Source organism: Melanostigma gelatinosum (assembly GCF_949748355.1).
Source record: "Melanostigma gelatinosum genome assembly, chromosome: 10".
NCBI lineage: Eukaryota > Metazoa > Chordata > Actinopteri > Perciformes > Zoarcidae > Melanostigma > Melanostigma gelatinosum.
This window is the reverse complement of record NC_136643.1, coordinates 9,110,840-9,125,749: the sequence shown is the minus strand read 5'-3', so window position 1 is coordinate 9,125,749 and position 14,910 is coordinate 9,110,840. Positions and strand designations below refer to the sequence as shown.

At 40.4% G+C, this 14,910-nt stretch overlaps 2 protein-coding genes across 2 annotated transcripts in view; both read right to left on the bottom strand.

Moving 5' to 3' along the window:
• Window positions 1-8,255, bottom strand: part of dnah7 (dynein, axonemal, heavy chain 7) — a gene marked incomplete at its 5' end in the record, with an annotated part of 66,169 nt that extends 57,914 nt beyond the window's left edge. Inside the window, 15 exons of the mRNA XM_079276599.1 lie at window positions 68-247; window positions 1,757-1,903; window positions 2,073-2,297; window positions 2,537-2,615; window positions 2,931-3,058; window positions 3,420-3,692; window positions 4,165-4,344; window positions 4,522-4,705; window positions 4,847-4,966; window positions 5,687-5,812; window positions 6,007-6,067; window positions 6,214-6,394; window positions 6,965-7,043; window positions 7,132-7,315; window positions 8,240-8,255. Coding sequence (XP_079132725.1) covers window positions 68-247; window positions 1,757-1,903; window positions 2,073-2,297; window positions 2,537-2,615; window positions 2,931-3,058; window positions 3,420-3,692; window positions 4,165-4,344; window positions 4,522-4,705; window positions 4,847-4,966; window positions 5,687-5,812; window positions 6,007-6,067; window positions 6,214-6,394; window positions 6,965-7,043; window positions 7,132-7,315; window positions 8,240-8,255 — 2,163 coding nt within the window. The remainder of the gene's footprint in view (window positions 1-67; window positions 248-1,756; window positions 1,904-2,072; window positions 2,298-2,536; window positions 2,616-2,930; window positions 3,059-3,419; window positions 3,693-4,164; window positions 4,345-4,521; window positions 4,706-4,846; window positions 4,967-5,686; window positions 5,813-6,006; window positions 6,068-6,213; window positions 6,395-6,964; window positions 7,044-7,131; window positions 7,316-8,239) is intronic.
• A 161-nt stretch (window positions 8,256-8,416) lies between these two features.
• Window positions 8,417-14,910, bottom strand: part of esyt3 (extended synaptotagmin-like protein 3) — a 10,847-nt gene continuing 4,353 nt past the window's right edge. The window contains 11 exon segments of the mRNA XM_079276597.1: window positions 8,417-9,757; window positions 9,953-10,002; window positions 10,544-10,649; window positions 10,792-10,923; window positions 11,329-11,427; window positions 11,576-11,892; window positions 12,135-12,284; window positions 12,593-12,661; window positions 12,667-12,678; window positions 12,881-12,954; window positions 13,762-13,867. Of these exon segments, the coding sequence (XP_079132723.1) occupies window positions 9,724-9,757; window positions 9,953-10,002; window positions 10,544-10,649; window positions 10,792-10,923; window positions 11,329-11,427; window positions 11,576-11,892; window positions 12,135-12,284; window positions 12,593-12,661; window positions 12,667-12,678; window positions 12,881-12,954; window positions 13,762-13,867 (1,149 nt within the window). The 3' untranslated portion in view covers window positions 8,417-9,723.

Genomic DNA, 14,910 nt, shown 5'->3' with positions numbered 1-14,910 from the left:
AGCAGCACTGAAGCTGTAATGACACAATGTCCAACTTAATAACAAAGGAATTTCCAAACTTTGGTACCTTGTCTGGGTTCACATGCGAGAGCGGTCCATGGAGCCACTGCTCGTTCTGGTTTAGGAAAGCAGTGGCTGTCTCATAGAGGCGCAGGAAGGGTGTGAGCTGGTCCTGGATCTTCTTACGCTGCGGGTACTGGGACACAGACCAGCCGAAGGCCTCCTCCTCCAGATTTAATTCATTTATCTTTCCAGAGTGGCAGCAAGGTTGAAAGAGAAGCACGGATGGAAGCATAGAAGGAACGAAGAAGTAGACAAAGACATAAAAAGAAAAGATAGAAGGATAAATAGGTGAGTGTCAATGTATGGATGACAAAAACATCACAAAGCCTCTTTCAACACCTGTGACTGAGTTCTATTTTTTCTTTTTTTTTTACAGCAAATGATGCCCTCTACAGCAGTGATTCTCAACTGGCGCGACCCAAAAGTGGGTCGCGGACCCGTTTTCAGTGGGTCGCGGGCCTTTAACTGACCCAAAAAAAAAAAAAAAGAAAGAAAATTATTTTATTTTGAAGGGCATTTTTTATACAGCGGAATTATTCCAGCATTTACGGCACTTGTTCAGTGGTGCAGGAAAAACACCGACCAATGCATTGTGAATCACATCACGTGATGCAGCTCATCCAATCAAATATGGGCATTCTGACAAGTTTCCTGACTTGAGTGAGATGTTCACACACCGTGACACACGGGGAGAGACGAGGATACAGAGAGCAGAGCAGGACTGTTGAGGTGTGAAAGTCAAATCATAGGACGATTTCCAAAAGAGAAATTGGCAAGAGAGAACAGAGTCATAGAGGTGAATTCTTCCAACACTAAATTCTCTTTTTAGAAGATGAGAAAAATATAATATTGTGGCCTTTTCACTTCATCCTGAATGGACTGAATTTAAAGCTGCAGGGCATTTCAGTGAAAATAATTTTTCTAAAATAATTTTCGTTTACGAAATTTATTTTTTAATGCAGCCGTTATTTTACTTGAAATCAAAAGAACATTTATTCACAATATTTGTTAAAATATAATTGATGTGTACTTTCTTTATTTGATTTGGCAGTTGTTTACTACACAGATACGTTACTACTACTAGACTTCTTGAATATAGATATACCCAAATTATATATATATATATATATATATATATATATATATATATATATATATATATATATATATATATATATATATATTTGGGTAGTGGGTCCCGGCTTGTCATTAAGGGGTGATGGTGGGTCCCGCAGCCAGACCAGTTGAGAACCACTGCTCTACAGGTTATATATTTAAAAGCACATACTGTAATTCAACTTCAAATACAATGCAATAATCCACTGTACAATGACTGTATCTTACGGTCAGATACATGTCTATCCACGACCACCAATTCATACATCATCTGCTCTTACATTTGTAAGCGAAGTACCTCTAAAATCAAATATTATGCTCAGCATTGAATCATACCGCAAGCAGAATGGATCGTATCAATGTAAAGTGGCCTGTACTGATACAAACAAAGACACTGCATGCTATTTGTATGATCATGTTTCTGGCATCAGTACAACTAAACTTTGTCGTCATGATTTCGTGCCATATTGGCCAATTGTCACTTTGCATATAGCTTTCATTTGACAGAGCTGTTGCCACAGTTTTGAACTGCTTTTTCTCTACTCCTATATTTTCAAGCATTGAAAGCCTCGTGTACCGTTTCCATGGCTAACTCCAATTTAGCATTGAGGGCCTTGGATTTCTTCAAGTAGTTGCTGAGATCTGTCAGCTCACCAAAGCTGGTATACTCCTTCACCTGTACGCTGTAGCTCTCCAGTTCTTCCACAAATTGGTCGCGGCGCAACTGGAATGCACAAAAAGAAATGCCCTCTTTGTTCTCTAGCAATACTTTCTTTTTGTTTTGTTTTTTGTTACATTCACATTAACAATTTAGTCCTACAGTTCTCATGCAATAACATCCAGACTCCAGTCAACATATCAATGGGTTCGATAGATAGTGTAGAAACACAGACCTTAAGGTCACTCTGATATTGCTCTGTCTTTTCGGTAATGATCTGTTGGTGTTCCTCAAAGATGGATGGCATACGCTTGTGCCACTGGATGGTCTGTGTGTTGAGCTCCATGTCCAATGGTGCGAGGGTGACGAAGTCCATCAGGGAACACAACTGTGCGCTGGAGTCTGCCAATCGTTGCGCCAACAGAGGCATCTCTTTGGTCTTCACCTTACTAATGAAGGCCTGGATGGGAGTACAGGGCAACAACGCACACTATAGTACTTCACCTACTGCCATTGCCACAGTACAGTTAGTGGGTGTGAACAAAAACATGTAAAGTTTTCATCAGTTATTACTGACTGTATCTTTAAAGCGTAATGTCATGCCTGACTGCTTTGTCGACAGAATTTTGGGGGACAATTGCATATACTGTAACTCACTGCACCAAGCTTGTCGGTGAGACAAGAATTTGGGTTCGTCACCTTAAGCTCAATCAGTTCCTGCGTGTCAGTTGGTGTGCTCAGTGCCTTCTCTGCAATCTTCTCAAATTCATCACAGAGCCTGTGGGTGGAAGAGCATTAATTCTGTGGCATATACAAAGGTTCTTACAGACCTACAATCTGATTATGGCAGCGCCTGGAGCTAAGGGGCACCATTGGGATAGAGGCCACTACAGCAGCTAACACAGGGACTAAAACTAGAAAGGGTGCTACTGTACATTCCCTTTGATCGGCACAATTCTTATTTCGAGCAGGCACAGGCAAAGTCTGAACTCTGAAGCTTTATGTGTTGTTAAACCAACTAGTCAACTTTTTTTGCATCTGAAATTTCTGCGTGGTTATGGAGAGAAAAAGTGAAAAAGGGGAACCAACTGACTTCTTGTTGATTTCCTGATGGTCCTGTAGCATCCAAGTGACCAGTTTCTGCTGTAGCTCCTGAGCACGCTTGACGAGAGAGTGGATAAGCTTTTGGGACTGAACCTCAAACATGCCAAGACGTACCACCTGAAGCCCAAAGTGTTGGTCAGTAACACATTCAACATCATTTAAGAGATGACTTTCATGCAAGCATAGACGGGCGTAGTCACGGAAAACATCAAGGTATAAAGACTGGTGCTTTGGAGGTTTTCAGATTGTTTAGTTATCAGGATTTTTTAGATAGTGTTCCATTTCAGAGTGATAGTTATTTCTGGTATTAGAGAGTAAAGAAACATTACCAATCTCATTACTGTCACTCGAAATTCTACTCTTGTAATTATATTTTAGGTTTCTTCAGACATCACCAACAGCTAATGGTCTCAAATGTCACGGTAATATCTAACTTTTACAGCCATTTCTGATGACTTTCCCCTTGCTGATCAAGTACCTGGCATGATGTGTACTGGATCCGGTCAGCAAGCTGCTTGTAGTGTACCACATCCGCCATGATTTCCTGGAAGGAGTGCTGCTCACTGAGGAACTGCTCCACCTCCTCCTCCGCCCGCCTGGATACCAGTGTGGCGTAGTCATCATACTCGTGGACGTACTCCTTGGGCTTGACACTTTCAGCCCAGAACACACTGCGCACCTCCTCCTGCTGGGCCTGGAGAATGTCTGGCAGGATGATGGGCTTTAAGGTGCTTCCAGTTTGGAAGCTTGACTAGGAAGACACGGAGTAGGGTGCAAACACAAATGGAAAAACTAAATATCGCAATGCCATGATGAGCTCCTGCGATTTTAAAATACAGAACAGGGCATCCGGACAACAAGACTGCAGGAAAAAAAACTGTGTTTTGAGTTTTTGTTGTCTGAGAGAATGTTGATTCAACTTCATGATCATTTTGGAGGCTACAGTTTGGGGTGCTGTTGAACTGAATTATGTTATCCTGACAGGTGTCTCCATTATTCTGCATATGCCGTTTACATCAGTGAGGGAAGGCTAAATAAGAAAAACGCCTTGTTATAATGATTCTTGAAAATGATCATAAAGTTGATGCAACAAGTGAATTGTAATCTTCATGAAGGTAGGATTTATTGCAGGGCTGTTGTGTTAGACTGCATTAGTTTCAGCTAGTGGTACCTAATAAACTGGCAACTAATTGTGCATACTAAACACACACTGTCCCTCTTACCCATTCTAGGAACAGCTTGGTTTCCACGCGAGGCACCATGCTGATAGACCTGAGCATGAGCTCATAGACGTGAAGGAGGGCCTCCTCGTAGAATTTGAGTTCGGGCTCAAAATTGATCTCCCCGTCCTCTAGGATCAGATGCAGCACAAAGCCCGGGTGCTCATAGGCTCGCTCTGACTGCTAAGATGGTGGAGCCAAAACAAGGCAGAGAAAGAACGCAACTGTTAGTGTCCACCTTGTACGTCAACGGTCAAAGTCTAAACATTTATTGAAATTACATGATAATTTCTTCCAAATCCAGGATGTTCGACTCTACTAAAATATATTATTACATCAGTTTTGGAAGCATTCTCCTACCGGGTCTTGTGAAAACAGGTGTGTGTAGTCCCTCATTGAGTTTAATGCAAGGCTCTGAAGCTGGGAGGTCATCAGTGCAGCGGCACAGTTGAAGAAAGATTGCAGTTTGGCTTTGTGTGTCGAGGCCGGCATCAGCATGGACCTGCACCCCTGATAGTAAATGTTTTGTACTTCGGGACCCCAACTGGTGTAGAAAACAGCACATTGAAGATTATATTCAGAGAATCGTCAAATGGTCAAAGCTTCAATTTATTTTACAAATGGCAATTTAAAAGATGTATTTAACTGAGCACAGGTATCTTGGTGTTAAGTTAAGTGGACTCACTGATTGAGGAGGATTCCTCTGGCTTTATCGACATGTCTGGTGACAATTTGCAGAAACTCAGGGAGCTCCATGGACTCCTCTCTGCAGTGGAACTCCTCCACATCTATCAGACGGAGATTTCTGCAAGCAGGTCATCCAGCAGGGTGAGATGATCGGCAAACAAAGATCTACTGCAGCAGTTGTACTTTCAGGGGTGTGTGACATGCATGGATAATATAGAAGTGTCTTTAGAAAAGCACAGACAACATTTTAGATTTTGTTTTAGATGATCTAACACCATTTTCTATTTTTCAACACTTTGTCATGGTTCTTCAAAAAAGCTGTCCGTGCCGTTAAAGCAGCCGTCATTTTGAAAACAGGAAATTATTTATACAAGGTTTGAACTTTTTTTTAATTTACATTTTAAACTTAATATGATTTAGAATCATGCACGTGTTTTATTATTTGCTGTGTCAATACCTACATTTTCAGCTGAAAACGGTGCTCCCAACTACCATATGTTGCACATTAGCGTGATGATTGACCTACAGTTACCATATTTGATGAATGGAATTTAGAATAACATTTAATAATGCATAATAGCCATGCTGACAAGTACTAATGTATGTGTGTCATGTATGTGGGTCACATACTGACTTTTTAATTCAGTATTATAGAATAAAAGATCTAAAAAATATTGAACACAGTATGTTGTTTTTCCATTCATAATAATTAATGAAATACATTTTTAAAGGCTAATTTCACTTATTAATGAAACTCACTCAACACCTACATTTAGATTTCACTTTCATTCTAAATACTTAAGACAATGAACCCCAAATCACATCATTGCATACTTACTTGTAAACGTCATGCCACATGTTCAGCACCTGCAGCATAGTGGGGTTGATAGAGTGAAGCGTATCTCTCATCATCTTCCGTGCATGGACAAAGGCTTTGTTCCATGGTTTTGGCATTACCTGCAGTCTGACAGTGATAGAAGAACAGACTTTTTATTTCCTCCAGCAAACTATATGATTCATAATGCTGAAGGACTTCCAGTCACTGCTTGGAAAAGACATAATCTCCATGTAGCCGTCCAACACAGTATACGTAAGCAGAGGCACTTTATACTTCTCACAAGACACGTATGCATTCTCCGTCACGTCCTGCTGACTTACTCAAGCCTGTGGGGGGGCTGCTTGTCCTCGTCATTTTCTGAATCTCTGAATGTAAATTTCACTGCAATCACAAACAAATGATCGTAAAACAAACATTTTTTTTCCCACAGTCTTGTGTATTACAAGTCACCCAGTCAACATTTATTTTTGTGTAACACTGTGAATACAATACTACAAGTTCATAAGAATTTAAATGTAATTAAATACAGATTGCTGTCTTGATGCCGAGCAGATAGTCCTCCTTAATCTCATCGACCAGTAGCTGAAGAGACGTGCTCATGCTCCTCAGGTGGTAGGGAACCATGTCCTGAATGTTCTCCAGCCAAGAGTCCTCCATAGGAGTCACATTCATCAGGTCTATCCCTGTCTGGATGTAGTTGTTGTATCTCTGACAAGATAGAATAGCACAAACCATTCTCAGTCGCAACATTTTGAACAAACAATGCCTTGAAGGTGAATTTTATTTTATTTTTTGTTGACAGTGTTGATAACTTGATAATGAAAAAATATCTACATCCATGTGCTCGTTGAAGGGAGGGTTAAATTGTTGTGGAGCATGTCATACATATTAAGTGCACAACATTTACTATCAGGGGTGCAGTAAATATTCCCTTTCCATGTTGTGTTCACTTATTTATGTGTAAACTAGACCACTGCACATACAAATGCTAAAATAAAAAAACAGTGTACTTATATGTATTGTTTGTATCAGCGATGATAGAATTCCAACTATATATTGAAGATTTGTTAATTATATATTGAACAAAGACTGCACTGAAAAAGTATCCTACCCAGCAACTGCAACCACTGAGACCGACAAAACAAAACAGTGATTGAAAGGCCACCATATCAAGTGTCCTGAAAAGATTATGATGGCCACAACACCTTCATTATGGGCACATAGACAAAAGGGGGTCTGTGATATAATACATGGCTTCAAGTGTGTCTTGCTTTTCACCATTTCACGGTTATTCTTTGCTGTCAATTTGGAAGAGCCACATGGTTGGGAGTCTCTGTCCTCCTCCTCCTCCTCCTGACTAAAAAGAGTGGAGAAATGAGAGTCACAACAATTGCTTCTAAATGATATGGATAGTTTAGCTTTATAAAAACAATACACCAACTCACCATATTAATTTAACCAGAGTTGCGCGCATATTCTTGCGCTTTTTTATTTCTGTGAGGCTGCTGCTGCTGCTGCCATGCTTGGACGTCCTGTGGATCTGCACGGCCCTTCTGCTCTGGAGCAGGTTCCGGCCTCTGCCATAACTTTGACCACTGGGTCCACTGTCATCATCGATCAGGTCCTCTCCTACAGCACACACGGGGCGATCAGATCAGCACAAATAACACGGTCCTTATAGTAGTTAGGCTACTAGAATAGCCCAATATGATCAGAACTCACTATTCACAGCTGCTTCAGTTCCTTGAGCTGTCGGCCGGAGTGGAGGAAACAGCGAAAATGAAGGTATTTCATCCATCCACGGCTGCTTTCTGTGGACCTGACAGAGTATGATAGGCTATGATATAGCTAGATCGTATAATATATCATATATGAGAGGTATCGACTAGATTTGTGTTTGACACAAACTATTGAGACGTGTTTAGATAAACTTACCGGTGGTGGGTTTGGTGGCAAGAACGCGAAACTATCAGTTGTATTTGTTTTTTTCTTCCTGGCTGAACTCATGCTGGTACTTGTGCAAAGTTATCATTCATAAGCTAAAGAAAACGTTTGTTAGCTCTTTCACTAAACCCCGTGTGTCGTTGCTAGGACCGTTGCTAAGAACGCAACTGTGAGCTCGCGTGAAGCTTCAGCACCACCCATGCGCTGCAGGCACGAGCAGGAGTTAACGGATAGATTATTAGCTCAACTGGCTGCTCAATTTAAAAAGATTACCGTTGGAGTTTTGCTAATGTTTTAGCTACTTCCCCCTCGTGTGTTTTGTCTTAAAGGCCCACTGTGATAACTCGGCTTCAGTAAAGATATTTGATGTTGTGTAGAATACCTCCAGTCTCAATTTGGGAGTTTCAGACGCCCCTAGCAGTACAGCTGATGGAATAGTCCATTAATGTGAAGTGTGCGGGGGTTACTGATGGTGAGAAAATAAGTTGAATGCAATTTTGTAAATTGTATCAGAGTATATAAATATATGTTAGAATACAAACACGTTTATATGAGTATTTTACAAATTGTATCGCGTTTGGCTCGTATACCCACGTATCCTGTGCATACCTTCCCTCGGGCTCATGTAAGAGTGTATGTACTGGTATGTTATGAGACAACTTGTCACATTCACACTTATGCAGCGTTTCTGGGATGAGCCCTAAAACCCGGAAATGAGTTTTAAGTGAAAAAAAAAAAAAATAATAATTTTCTTGGAAGATGTTTATTTGCCATTAAAATGCTAGCTGAAAACAAATGGCACAGTCAGTGTCAATTCAAAAACACCAGACCCTGGACACTTTTCATAAATTCTCCAGCTCCTGAATAATTTAATAAATGGACAACAGATGAACAGCTCAGCACGAGTCAAGACCAAATTATTCGCTTAATTGTATGCAATTGGCAGTCAACAAGGTGTTTAGTTTAGATGACCACCACAAGTCTAACAGTTAAGATATATGCCTACAAAATGGATGGTAGTTGTAACAATTGCAAGGGTAATTTGATGTCTTGATGAATTAGCATGTGTTTTTAAGTTAAATTCTAAATAAATGCAGAAAGCTGTTAGCACTCTCTTTTAAAGTTTGTTTGTGAGTGTAACAGTACTTTTAAATATAAAAGTTAAAGATCACTCAAACACCAGGTGGTAAATCGGAGGGTTAGGTGTAAAAGACATACTCAATCAGTAACTATGGTCAAGGTGCCCTTGAGCAAATAACTATTTCTCATGTGCCTTGCTTGGAGGCCGTTTCCCTTCTAATGAACCGACTGCTTCAGTAGAACTGCTAAGCTGCCCCACGCAAAACATCCAGTTGTATTTGGCTTCTTCCAGCTGTGAATATGTACAGTATATGTAAAGCATGTAACCCTTCCTCAATATGCAATGCCTCTCCTGAATTGCTGCAGCTTTTTCATTTATTTCCCCTGCTATAAAATATTACATAAAACTATCAATACAAGTATTTACACTTAAATACAAAAGGATAACTTTGGCTCAGATCAACTAAAAAAACAACAACCCTCTCACAAAAAAAATTTCTGAATTAAAGAAATTATCTTGTTTCTTGATAGAGTATAAATACCAACATGTTCTGGTGAATTACATTCTATTTACATATAGTGAAAGGGAAATGCTTAATAGCAAATAGCCTCATTATTCAGGACCATTGATTTCTGCTTGTCAACCCAAATTAGCTGCAATAAACTGAATTAAATTATCTGGGACACCAAAGCATGTTTAAAAGTCGTATCTGCAGTTAAATACGTCTGCTCTGCTCCAGATCATTTAGAACAGATTATTTTATATATTTATATCATAGTGGATAAGTGGGATTAGATGCACTTAACCACTCCAAGTGGAATATTACTTGTGAGTGTACAGCCTTCGACATACAGTACAAACAATGTGCTGCATTTGGAGAACCCAACTCTGGTCCATGATGGTAAGGAAGAACAAAGGAATATGCAACCCTCCCAACATATACCAGGCCTACTTTTGGCCTTGCAGTGGCTGAGGAGCTGCTCTTAAAACTGCAAACAAGAGTTTTTCAGCTCTACTTCTTCAGCCCAGGCAGTGTGAGCTCATACCTTAAAAAGAAAGAGAAATGAAAAAGCCATTTAAATGTCACTTGAATCAATGAAGCCATTTGTTTCCCCACATAAAATTCTATAAATTGTTACAATTATAACATAAAACATACACAATGACGGTAGGAAGTATTGGTACTTTAATTCACAATACTTCAGCCAAATCATGGAAAAGTAGAAAACTAGGCACCGTACCATTCTGTGATGCCTTTGACTATATCCAACTGTGAAAGATCTATCATCACCTGTGGACAGGAGCACAACAGGAACATTCAGACAGTTATCCAGACTGAGATGCTGACTGCAAAAGTGTGACAACCAAAGTAACAGACATTGTTTTTGTCAGATCTAAATTGTTTTCTCGCTGTGTTTGTGATTTAAAAAAGTTGTTGTCTTTCTTTAATTTGTGAAGACAGGTGTAAAAAAGTTTTGGAAGGTGTTGTTTTATTCTCACGATCATTTTTCTAGTGTTTGTTCTTGTAATACTCATTTGGGCCACAAGAGGCTTAAGCAGACCACTACATGGGGTAATGGTGCACTTCAGCCTCTTGTGGCCCAAATAAGTAGTACAACAACAAACACAATGATCCTGAAAAATACAAATAAAAAAGTGAATTAGAAGTAGTTTCTCTGCAAAACTGTTTTCCCACTTGTTTCACAGAAAACTATTTAGATCAGTATTTTTTTTTTTTTTTTACTCGCATCTCAGGGCTTCTGTACAATAACAAGCCAAAGTAAAAAATTCAGCAGCTGATAGAGCAGTCTATCACAAATAGCATTACCCACCATGCCAATGTCCTTTCTCTCCCGTGAATGGAACATTTTTCCATTTTTCACTGACACATCCAACTTCCTGGTTTGTGCTTCTTGAAGAGACACGTTAAATTCAAACCTGTGATGAAAGAGGGTTTGGCAGAAAGAGACAAGTTCCAGACACTGTCTCAACCATTGAGCCTTAAACATACAGCAATTACTTCACTTTGGTAATAAGAAATAAAGAAAATGCTTTTTTAGGATGAACCCAGGAGGCTTACTTGTGATCGAAGACAGGATTGACTGTCCTCTTCTTGACATGTGTCCTCTTGCGGTGTATCCAGGTTTGGTCAGGGAGAAAATACAGGCGGACATAAGAGTCTGTGCCATTGTCACTGAAGCGGAGTAGGTTCCTGCAGGAAACGGGTACACACAACGGGTTACCATAGCTGGTTAGCCATGTTCAATTGAAGAGAAAATCATTTGTTTGTTCAATTAAAGCAATTAAGTCTTTTGTTATGTTGGATTCAGTCATAGTATTTAAACCAAGCAAATACTGACTACCATAAGTATTTTCAAAACAAAGCTCTTCTACTGAGGACTGAAAAAGGCACAAACGCACATATATGCAAAATCCAAGAATATGTACAGTGTATCAACAACTGAAAGTTGTTTTTTATGTTATCACACAGAAACTGGATTGTGATTTTCTGTGTTCTGAGAACTAAAATGTGTTGAGAGCTGAGCAAATGGGTATATTGCTTGTCAGTACTGGTGCTGCTGGGTGGCACTAGTGAGGCTGGATTTGTCTGCTGTACCTGCAGGACTTAACCAGGACGATGAGTTTGTGCCTCAGGGTGGCATAGCGTACAGTCAGCTGGATCTCCCCAAAGGAACCCTGATGATTCATAACGGCCCTGTGGGGACAGAAAATATTTGTATCGTCACTTGTATTACTTAACTCTTGTTAAATTCCACGTTGATCAGTTCATCACACCTGTAGAAAGGTCAGAGGTCAGTGCACTAAACAACTGAAAAAGACAAAGAGCAAAGCTATAGACTCACTCTGGAAACGAGGCCCCCTCCGAAAGGTCGAAACGGGACGAAGCGATGGAGTTCTCGGACAGGCTGTGGGAATCTAACCGACGCATGGTTGACAGGGAAGAAGCTGGCTGCCAGGTTTCATCAGAGCCATTCTGGTTATCAGATAGCCACGGCGCAGACGAGGCGCGGGTAGCGGGGCTGGTGCTGGGGGAAAGTGCCGGAGACGAGTGAGTGGATACAGGGGCGTTGCTTCCTTGGTTAGTCTGCGGCCTTTGTTGCTTGTTTTGTGGAGGAGGTTCGAGGATAATCATGGGCGGAGGCTTTTCCAGAGCAAGAATCTATTGTGGGATTGAGGACATGGCTAATGTCAGTGACACAATACAAAAGCATCAGTGGAGAAGAGCTCACTTGCAAGTTCTCATAAGCGGTGGATGAAGCAGACAAATGTTGTTGTGGTATATGAGAGTGCATCTTTGTACTCAATGCGTGATGTGCTTGATCAGCCTATGTGTAATGCGAGGTTGTACAGGCTAAATGCATGCGTGTGTGTGTGTGTGCTTTGCCAACATTGTGTACCCACCCTGAGAGTGGCTTTCAGCTTGATCTGGCTGTTCGCTCCGGAGCGCTCCAGCTGGAAGCGCTGGTCCAGGGTCATGTCGGAGATGTTGAGGAGGCGACTCAGGGGCAAGTTGAAAACACCGAGCTGAGTCTTCTTCTCATTCACTTTGACCTGGCCCACGAGAACACAAATACAACTATTATCTAAGCAGCCAGTGGAAAAGGTTTTAGACCTCCTGAGAATTTCATTGACTGAAAAAAGATGTAGTTTAACAACATCATCAACATTGGTGTTCCCTCTTTTAGGTTTTATTCTGATGAAATTACAAGGTAGCTGTCTTTTGACACATACAGGTTAATAAGAATGACTAAAAATGCAACCAGTATCCAGGCACATACATGTTGGAGCATTTGTAGTCAAAATAGAAAAGTGTGTGGAAAACCCTCTGTATGGTGTGTGTGCACCATTAAATGACGAACCTGAACCGTGAGCTGCTGCGTTTTGATGTTATGCACAAAGAAGGTGAAGCCTTGCTCCCACACCGGGTCTTGGATGCAAAAGCAACCTGTGGAAAGAGACGACAGTGACGAGTAATAACTACAGCCGAATGGTTTCAGTGCAAACGGACATGGCAATTTGAAATTAAACTTTCAGTGCAACGGGGATGAGTCCGCCTTCTTGTACAATTCAACACATTTGAGATATTGTATTCATTTTAGGACGTAAAGAGAAAACGGTGTATTAATGTGATAAAGTAAGAGCCGTACCTTGCTTTTCTGAACATCTTTATCAACAGTAAATTCCACAAAGGAGTCCGGGCAGAAGTTTTCCTTTGAGTGAGCTGAAAAGAAACAGTGAGACAGCGCATGAGTTATATTTTTTGGACATTGCAGACACACCATAACCACGTAAAACAGATGTTTAAGCTGGCAAAAAAACAGAGAAGTAAACTTTTATGATCACTGGAGAAGACTGTGAATGCTACTGGTGGTAGCCACAGCTAGTATGAGCATGACTAACAACATTCCAAGGGAGACGAAAAATGCTGACGTTCATTTGCAGACACATTTGAGGCTCCAAGAATAACCTACAATTAACTCGACATGTTGGCTGAGACTGTCTACTTTAAAAAATAAACTTGCTAAGTAAGGGTTAGGGGGTTGAAAAAAACATCCATAAGACAAGGCCATCTTTGCAGTTTTCCTCAACTGTATTTGCTTTGACGCAATGTAGCTCAGGATGATGAATTCAGTGTTGCTCTCACACTTCACTTCACTGTATTTTCCCACAATGACCAGCAGAGGGCGTTCCGAGGCAATTGCTGCTAATGACAGTTCAAGTCAGGAGAGCATGTACTGAGATAGACTTGTTTAACAGGGATGGGTCAAAAAAGTGTAGTGAATTAATTCTTACAAATTGATGACTACCATAATTACCAGACGGGACGGGGGGTTGTATAGCATTGGCACAAGTTTGAGTGCTTCAAAAGTTTGTCCCAGAAACGGTAAAGTAATAAATGCATTGGAAAGAGGGCAAAGCAGTATAGATATAGTAATTATTTAACTTTCTCAACAAATTCCTCTCCTCAAAAATGTTCCACACTTAGTTACCAACACTTGTTCATGTTTCTTTCTGCTGGGAACCTCACCCTGAACAAGCCTCAAGGAAGATATCAAAGAAACCATGAACACCAGCTGGTAATAACGCACCCACATGAAGTGGAAGGCAGGCACCGGACAAACGGGAAATACCAGCTACGCACAGGGACAAGTACACGGAGGCTTTTGTCTGACATCAGGATACAATAAGAACCAATCAAACTGTAAGGCAGTAAAGTGAATGAGAAGCTAGATTACTGCATGATTTAACCTTACATAACAAAGATTGGCTTTTTATAAGAGGCCAAAAGAAAACCTAAAAAGGGACAGTTGACCCCAAAATTAAAAGTACATATTTTTCTTCTCACCTGTATTGCTATTTATCAATCTAGATTGTTTGGGTGTGAGTTGCTTAGTTTTGGAGATATCAGCTGTAGAGATCTCTGCCTTCTCGCCATACAATGGGACTGCATGGCTCTCGGCTTGTTCATGTCGGAATGATGGTTGAAAGAAAATACTTCCAACATAAAACTGCTCACAAAAAGGTCTGTGGATTATCTTGAGTCACCTGGTCATGATTTCTGGGAAGAAACATTGCTGTTGAGTTGTTTTGGGGCGCTTTGAGCACCACGAGCTGATACTGATTTCGGGTGAACTGTCCCCTTTAAGTAATAATCCCACTTTTCATGTTAGGTGTCCATGAGTTTTTGACACCCTTAACATATAAGCCCTCAAGCATTGCCATTCAGTATATTAGCTGTAAGCTTAAAAAAAAATAAAAAAAAAAAAAAAAAAAAGGTTTAACTGACGTTGTATGTGCTGGAGAAGGAATTACAAGTGCCATTCTTTCACACCCTGTGGGGGAATGTCTAGCGATAAAACCTTTGTAAGAACAGGTTCCATTGGACGAGGGGTTGGGCCCTCTGCATACCAAACATCCCTAGATTAATATCCATATGCCAAATTAAGTACAAGCTGATGAGTTAAGACAGTATGGGTCTCCTGGCAATGAAACGGCTGGTGTTAGACAATTACAAACTGATTTACCAGAAATGCAATTATGACCAGTGAAAAAGTTAAATATGCATTCATATTGATTATGTCTATGTAACGCTGTGTTATTCTTAAATTTCTATGACAGAAGGGAATTAAAAAAAGATTTAGGATGAAGTTTTAAGTATGTATTTTTATGTCTTTGG